General features: G+C 41.6%; 1 protein-coding gene across 1 annotated transcript in view; it reads right to left on the bottom strand.

The window, feature by feature from the left end:
• Positions 1-6,793, bottom strand: part of LONP2 (lon peptidase 2, peroxisomal) — a 37,818-nt gene extending 31,025 nt beyond the window's left edge. The window contains exons 1-7 of the mRNA XM_014255539.2: positions 6,502-6,793; positions 5,409-5,643; positions 4,574-4,705; positions 3,167-3,289; positions 2,153-2,313; positions 1,855-1,949; positions 299-557 (exon numbers count right to left, since the gene is read on the bottom strand). Of these exons, the coding sequence (XP_014111014.1) occupies positions 299-557; positions 1,855-1,949; positions 2,153-2,313; positions 3,167-3,289; positions 4,574-4,705; positions 5,409-5,643; positions 6,502-6,734 (1,238 nt within the window). The 5' untranslated portion in view covers positions 6,735-6,793. The remainder of the gene's footprint in view (positions 1-298; positions 558-1,854; positions 1,950-2,152; positions 2,314-3,166; positions 3,290-4,573; positions 4,706-5,408; positions 5,644-6,501) is intronic.
• Between the last annotated feature and the right edge of the window lie 2,031 nt (positions 6,794-8,824).

The raw sequence follows: 8,824 nt of genomic DNA on the forward strand, positions 1-8,824 counted from the left end.
GTTTGCATTAAACTTCCTACAGAATTTTACTTCAAAGTGCTAAAATAACTGAAGATGAAATCCATTCCCTATGACAATAAAGGGCAGTAGCAGAAGGAAAGAATAAAGGCAGTACCACAACAATAAACACCAATTCCCATTAAAATTCTCTCCCAAGTAACACCACTGAATACCAAGGAAAATCAATAAATACCTACCATTGTTTCATATAAGCAAAATTTCTCTGTATTGGCTGAACAGTAAAAATAATCAATACATTCTGCAGAGAAAAAACTGCAGCTAGGGAAAGAAGCATTACCTGTGGCCTCGAATATCAGACTGATCACAGACTCCTCCTAAAGCAATTCTGTGGAATTCTCGACCCAAAGTCTTTGCAATTGATCTTCCAACACTGGTTTTACCAACTCCTGGGGGCCCCACAAAACAAAGAATGGGTCCCTTGAGGTTGTTTTTAAGCTGTCGGACAGCCAAGTACTCCAAAACTCTCTTCTTCAACTTCTCCATGGCATAATGGTCATTATCCAAAACAATCCGAGCTGCACGGATTTCCAGGCGATCTGGCATCGACAACAGCACAGAGATCAGCACATTTACCTTAAAAATGGAAACAATTCATCCTACAGTAGAAACAGATATCTTCATCAGGGAAATCCCCCAACTCACACACATTTTTCAGACAATGATTTTCTAAAGCAAAGGTATTAAAGTTCTTCTTTAATAAGGAAATTAGACCTAAGGTAGACAGATTATAGTACTGAAAATGACACAGTACTGATAATAACCATCCAAGGCTAAAATTATCATGATTTTCTATAATGATTTTCTAATTCTGTATGCATGTGTGTTTTTATTCATTGTAGCTACAGAGTTCAAGATAGCAATCACATGGGTCACACTCACAAACTTTGCTTAAAGTAAAACCACCAAACTTCACATGACACAGCGTAATTTTAAAAGATCAAAGAGCAACTTCCACCAAAAAACATTCTGCTAGGACATGACTGTCAACAAACATTTTAGTCATTTGAGGAGTCTTTGAATAATACCGCAAAGTACTACCATGTAGGCAGATTTTTTTACAATTTAATGATTAAAGAAAATATTTACTAGAAGATCTGTAAACAGCTCTATTTCCAACCAGCAACAATTCCTCACTAGAAATACCAGCAGAAGGGTAGAGATGGATATGCAGGTGTGCTAAGTCCACCTTGTGCAAATGAATTTTTCCCACTTAGTCTACTTGTGCTGGTCAGTAGGAGATGTCTGTTGGTCATGTTTGGTTTCCTACTCTTCCCTCACTCTCCATTTTTGCACACTGTATCTGTATTAACAGCATCACCCTCTACTCACAACTCCAAAAACCATGGTACGAAGCAGACACAGACTCAGTGCAGTTCTTCTACTGCACCCCAAGTTATAGTTAATAAAATTAAATATAACTGTGCTTTTTAATCCTTTTGTTTCTTATCAAACTTGCTTAAGATAAACCAGAACCTTCTTCAGAAAGGCCAATGTTACAGAAATCTCCCAAAGAGCTTTTTGTCTGACATACAAAAAATAATTAGATGCTCATTTCTTTATTATTTTTGATAAATACTGGCACAAACTGTAATTAGTAACACCTTCATTTGTTAACAAAACTATACTTAATACTTTTTAAATCCATATTCTTAGATTTATAACTGAGCTACACAGGCTATTCAGTGTACAGCTCTCACTGAGAGTCTAATGGTTAACCTGGCTTGCAGTAATTTATCAACATTGATTTTACAAGACAGAACTAATTCACAGTGTTTACATGGTAGCTACTTTTCCTAAAATGTTTGTACAAGAGAATCAAGGAGAAGGGTTTACCTTTCGTACTCTTGTTCCATGGCAATTCTACCATCAGTTCCAAGTAATTTCTTGTCAAAGCATATTCTGGCATTGACTGAGGCATCTTTTTTAATCTGGAAATGTAAGTACAGAATTCAAAAGGCCAACCAGAAATTAAATGCAAAGGAAGCCTCTACTGCACTGGAAGGCAGTGATTGCTACCTGAGGTTTAAAACCATTTCAAAAACACAACCAACATGAACATATACCATACAGGAAAAGGTCTGCAAGATTTGTTTTAAAATGCAAAAGAAACCACCATTTAAAAGCCTCCTACCTTTTTATTTCTTTAAGACAAACTTTAAGAGCTTGTTCTGACATACTGGATGTTCTAATCTTTTTTTCTAGCATGACAACATCATCATGATCTTCTTCTTCCTCTTCATCTTCTGTAATGCTCCCATGACTGAATTTTCTATTAGGACGAATAGCTACAACCTGTGCAATGGAAACAGCCACAAAATTGCACCAGGTCTTGGTTTTTAAATAAGCTGTGTAATTTGGTTTTGAATGAAAATCATGGCAAAAAACATAAAAATTCACAGAAAAATTCAGAACTCCAGAAAGTTTTAACTCAGAAATTAACTTCAAAAAGTGTTATTTGTGTTACTTTAAAGAGTTACAGTTCTTCATATATTTCCTTAGTGAGTTTATCATATATCCTAAACTAGCAAACAACACAAAACAAAAACAAAACTGAAAGGAGCTATTTGTGATATTTCAAGCACTGCAGCCCATCATATTAAGCAGAATAAACTTACTCTTTACAAAATGGGTAAATCTCTCATCTTTTTTAATTTCTCAACGACTTCCAGTTACTAAACTATGTAAGTGCAGATAGATGAAGCAAAAGTGAACAAGCTCCATTTCCAACACCCATTTTTTATCTGTAGTTCAAAAGGTGCCACTCCTCTGCAATGTCATCAGTAAAAGATACACCTTTCACTGCACAGGCCAGAATACACTGTGTGTATACACTGCACATGAATTGACTCTTCAGAGGAATCTGAGCATTCATTTAATGTCACAAAGTGCTCAGATTAAAATAAAAATTCAATTTAAAAAAATTAAAATAAAGCCTAGGCTGTTTTAAACAAATATTTTGTCTTTTGTGTATCTACACAGCCAAAGTTTCCAGCTAGGTGTTCTCTGCAGCTCCAGACTATGATCTCACACTATGGCCATACATTAAAAAAGCACAGATTAAAATCATGCATTCATTAGCCTGCTTAAAAAGTGCATCTTAGTACTTATTTACATTTTTAAATATTCCAAATTTAAAGCTCCATACCCTTTTATCATCATCCTGTTTGGACTTTCTTGTTTTCTGAAGTAGCTTCAGGCCTTCAATCTGTCTAACAAGCAATGGTATGGTCATCTTGAACCGTTCCTCCAGCCTAACAGCATCTAAAATCTAAGAGCAAGGAGTTGTAAGCAGCCAAGTTCACACCAACGAATCCTCACTCTGGGGGAACATGGAGGTACTGCTACTGTCTTTTGACCAGAGGTATAGAATAGATGGATTTAGGAAAACAGGCAGTAAGAAAAGCAAGGAGAATACAGTACACAAAATCTAGCCTCAAGGGTCTGGATGCCTGAACTACAAAGCATTTCAAACTAGATAAAATTATCTTATCCAGTCTGGCTTAAAAATATCTTAATATTTCAGTTGCATTTTCTGTGACAAACATCTATCAATGTCCTGTTTTTTAATTACTGGGCCTCAGGAAAGAGATGGCCCCATTAAGAAAGTCACAGCACCATCTCCTTGCATAACCCAGGGGAAAAAAGAATCACCTTGTGCCTTAAAGTTTTTGTTCAGAGATTTTTTGTTTATTTTGTCTTTTTAATATTTTGCACACAATTCCACTTTCATATTAAGTGAAGTTAATATGTGGAAATGGGTAGACTTCTGCTCTTCTGTACTTTCATAGCTTCCACCAGCTGCTCTTTTCTTTAGAACTTCTAATAAAAAAGAAAGTGATGCACTAATAACTAATGTACCTTCCTCCAGCATGATATTCAGCTATAGTACACAGCTTTCCTTCAAATTACTGCATTAATTTCTACTTGTGGTGCTTTGAAAGAACCTAACACACTTTCAATTCCAGGTGCAGCATAAGCAACACAGCAAGCAAATACAGAAATCAGACAAATAAGCACCAAGCCATAAAGATCATTTTTGCATAGATTTACTTCGACATATGACAGAAATTTAACCACTTAGTGTTTAAAGAAACCCAGACTTCAAGATGTTTTAAAAAATATTTAATTCTAATATTAAAACAATTTTAATTCTGAAGTTACTTGTATTAAGGTATGCATAATGATCAGTCAGCTGGGATAAGTAAGCAAAATTTCAACACAATCTGAAGGAAGATTTATCATCTTTACTATGTTAAGTCCATGCTCTACTTATTGTTTAATAAATTGAACCATTTCTAAGATTTCTCACATAGATCCAAACAGATCTATTTACCTTAGGTGAGTTCTGCCATATGCATATATAAACACTTTAAACAACACCATCAAACCATTTTGCAAGCATTCACACTCAGTTGTGACACAAATCTCTGCTGGCATGATGTTATCACTATACAGTCACAAGTGAAAGCAATTCCAAAATTACCTAAAAGTGACTGACTTAAAAAAGACAGCAATACCTAACTACCATTAAAACCTCTGAAGAACATGATACCTGCAGCTTCTCTTGGTTGGTTGTTCGGATGATAGAGGTCAGGATATCTGGCAGAGCTTCTCTGGGCAGATTGTCCAGGAGACGCCGGAGCTTTGCGACTGCAGGCACTGACATATCCAGCATCTCAACCAGCTACAACACACAAGGAACAATGCTTAATGGCCACTGGCTTTCTTTTGGAATTATCTCAGTGGCTCTCTGACCTAAACAGGATTGTGTCTTTCAGTGTGCAGCATGTCTAGGTAGTTTGCCAAAAATCTACTGCAATAAGTTCACCAAAAGTTTGCAGACGAGGCACTAACTCAGCATGGAGCACCAAGACCTTGAGCTTTCTGCTTGTTTGAGAAGTTCAAAAGTATCATTATTGTTTGCAGCATTTTTTTCAATACATACATCTCCTATTTCCCCCACATACCCTAGTTAGAAACTTCCCCATGACTCTTTTTCAATACATCCTTTAAATTCCAATTCATTATACTTCTATTGTATGTATTTTCTTACATCTCTAAAAATTCTAGTAAAATTCTAGAAAAATTAATCAAATCTTTTACTAGAACGTATTTATAGTAGTGCTATATATAAAATACCTACTTATAGCACCAACACAAGCAGTTACACAAGACTCAGCTGCAATGAGCTGTGTAGACATCCTGGAACTTTGCACAGAAACTCAAGATGTAACAGTAACGTTTATTTTGCAGCAGAAATACTGAAACTCTACTCATTGCTGAAAGATATAGGAACTGAAGAAACAGAAGGGCAGATAGAAAACAAATAAAAAGCCTAAGTGAACCCACAGGTTATGTGACACACAAAAATAAAACAAATTAATTACCTGTACTGCATACTTGTAGAATTGTTCTGACAGCTCTCCAAGCTCCTCCTCAGATTTATGGCCATTAGTGAATTGCTCAAGTCGATCTAACTGCTGCACTTCAGCAATGGGATAGGGCTTCTCCTTCAGCAGCTGCAGGACCTGGAATCTGCAGAGGCCTGTCACCAGCAATGTGTAATGGGGCTTGGGCCAGTTGCTACCAACCACCTGAACTGCCAGGGCAGCAGTGCCAATCCTAAAAACAGACCAAATCCTTGTATTATGCCACCTTCCACAGAACATTTTGTGTGCTCCTTATCTGAAGCAACCAAGCTTCCGATGAACCTGCTGGGACATAGTTCCTATTATGAAATGAAATAAAATTATCCAATTCCCTTTGTAACACAGGTTACAAAACCAAACCTTAAAACCTGAACAAGTTAACTGAAAAACTAAGTAAGGCACTGTAATACAGTCGTGCAATTTAGAAACATATGTAACTTCTTCATAATAATGAATTTGGCTGTGGACAGGCACACTGACGTTTCTGCTTAAGTAATATGCACTGGGAAATAGGAGTGTTCGTAAATGACGGTTCTTCACTTAAATTCCCGGTCCGGTACTGAACCAGTTTTCCATCACCTTACCTACTTAAACAATTTACAAGAGAAGTTACTTTCTTGCAACATCTAACCACGTCCACTGATACAACAAAGTTCGGAGAGTAAAGGTTACAGCATGTTAGTTTCACCACAAAGAAATACAATTTGTTTTTCTTTTATGTGAACGAAGCCAATATCCGTGTTCCCTATTAGGTGAAAAATGCTATGGTTAACAGCTGCGACAGCCCTAGATTTGCGTTCTTTCGTCATATTTCGCTCGCCCACCTCAGCCTCTATTCAAACTTTCCCTCCGGCCAGCCCGTGCCGGCACCTTGCCCGCTGGGCCGGCGGTGCGAGGAGGCTTCTCGGAGGGCAGAGGCGTTTCCCGGGGCGGCGGAGCCGGGCGGCCGCGTGAGGTGACCCCACAGCGAGCCCCGGCCGAGGAGGCCGGGCCGGGATCCGGGGGAGCCGCAGGCCGCGAAGGTGGCAGGGAGAGCCGGGCCGAGCCGCACCTGTGCAGGTTGGGCAGGTCGTCGCAGTCGGAGGTGGGGTCGCTGGTGTTGGGGATCACGCCGATGATGGTGCTCCGCAGCGAAGTGCCCTTCAGCAGCCGGCTGCGCACCAGCTGCATGTTGCGCGGAGAGTCCACGCTGGTGCGCATGGTGGAGCCGGGCAGCAGCACGCTCTCGTGTGTGAGCAGCAGCGGCAGCCGGGTAGGGATCTGGATAGCGCTGCCCGCCGCCATGGCTGCCCGTGACCCTCGCCCTGCCCCGCGGCCCTCACGCCCGCCCCGCCGCCATGGCAGCCCGGCCCCTCACCCGCCGCGGCCCCGCCTCCTACGGCCGCCGGCAGGGACCGGCCGCGCGCGCTCCGCCCGCTGCGCCCCCTGGCGGCGCCGGCCGCGCTCTCCCCGGCCCGGGCCCGGCCCCGAATCGCCCCCGCCGCTCCCGAATCGGCCCCGAATCGGCCCCGAATCGGCCCCCCCGCTCCCCAGGCACTCTCGCCGCTCCTTCTGCCGCTCCCGCGGCCTCTCGGCTCCGGTCTACTCCCAAACACAGAGCCGGGCCGGTTCTCCTCAGTCCCCCCGAGACCGCTCGGCCGCCGGCAGGTGTCAGGCTGGCACTGGCAATGGGTGCGGGCTGTGAGCTGTGAAAGAATGCTAAAGGTTCCCACACTGGAGAAAGAGCGTGTAACGAATCCTATCGTTTGTTAAATGGGACGGTTCCCAAGTGAAATCCCTCTTTTTGATGTTTTTTACACAAATCTCCTGCATCTCCGGGTGGCCGGGCTCAGCATCCTGTTTCAGAGTCACAGAATCGCTCTGGTTGGAAGGAGCTCTGGAGATGACCCTGTCCCACCCCCTGCCAAGGCAGGGTCACCCGGCGCAGGTGACACAGGAACGCGCCCAGGTGGGTTTGAAATGTCTCCAGAGAGGGAGACCCCAGGCCCTCCCTGGGCAGCTGTTGGGCTCTGCCACCCTCCATGGGAAGCACAAGTGAACGCGGGTGTCCTTCCACGTGCTCCTGGGAGCGCCAAAGCGGAGGGAGGAGGTGCAGGACCCGACATCTCCCTGCGGGGGCCTCAAGGGCAGCGAGAAGCAAAGGCCAGCTGGTGCTCCCCGTTCCCAGCCCATTCCTAGCCTGGCTGCCTGCGGAGGCCTCGCTCACACCCTGGGAGTGATGCTCGCCAGCCCTGCAGGCACCAGCCAGGGCACTGCTCACTAGGACAGTGAACCAAAACTCCCTGCCCAGGTGAAAAGGCTCCAAGCGCTGAGACCCTATGGAGACTTCAGATGAAAAAATGGAGAGTTCAGACAAAAAAGTGGGGTTAGAAACCTTCCTTTTTATTTTTTTCCCCACTGGTGAAAAGAGGTGCAATATCAAAATTGCACAATGCAGTGAACTATGTTAGCCAATCTCTTGTTAATCACTGACTTGCATGATTCCTGTTGAACTAAGGTAATTCTGTACAAAGGGGAAATCACAGTAGCAACAAATTGACAATCTGAAATGCAAAAGGGTAGCTGCAATAAAAACCTTGCTTAATCATAGGGTTTATTAAAACCTTCATCTGTTGCTTTACTAAAAAATGCAAGGTAATAGGATATTTGGAAATACCAACAATATATTTAAATGCAAGGAGTTATTACAGCTGAGAAAAATACCTTCTAAAGCTACCACTTCAGGTACCTTAGAAAGAAGATGGAATTTAATATACTATTCAACATAACATTTAGAAAACTTTAATATAAAAGGACATAACACATGTGGAAAGTGTTTTGTGAATTTCCCAATGTTAAATATAATTATTCTGTATGCATATGTTCAGCACTTACAAATGTTTAAGCATCTCTAACTATATTTGTTTGGAATGTGAACACAAACTAAACCTAAAGGTTAAATATTTGCTCATCACGTTTATTGAGTAGTTTTCTCAATATGAGTATTTTGATTAAAAAGAATCTACAAAAGGCATCGTGTTAATTCTGCAGACTACCATTTTTTACTTCTTTCAGAGATGACTGGTATCTGTGGTCATTATCATTAGTTTCTTAATTAATTCTAGAGCTGTATTTAAAAAACCTCAATTATTATAATTCCTTTAAAATTCCTTTCTGTTTCTCCTGAATAACTCTTAATACCCAGGGCTGTTTTGCTGTGTGAACTAAGTGATACTACAGGGTCACATCCTGATTATGATGTCTAGTTAGTACTGAATCCCCCAAACTGTATTTTGCCTAAATACAAACAGGTCACATTTGAGCAACAGCCTTTCAGAATGTTTTTCTAGACTAGCTGAACATTTCTTGACAGCTGGACAGGCAGTGTAGCAGTA

Source organism: Pseudopodoces humilis, chromosome 14 (assembly GCF_049639895.1).
Source record: "Pseudopodoces humilis isolate 2021_Gansu_Grassland_sample_001 chromosome 14, ASM4963989v1, whole genome shotgun sequence".
Taxonomy (NCBI): Eukaryota; Metazoa; Chordata; class Aves; order Passeriformes; family Paridae; genus Pseudopodoces; species Pseudopodoces humilis.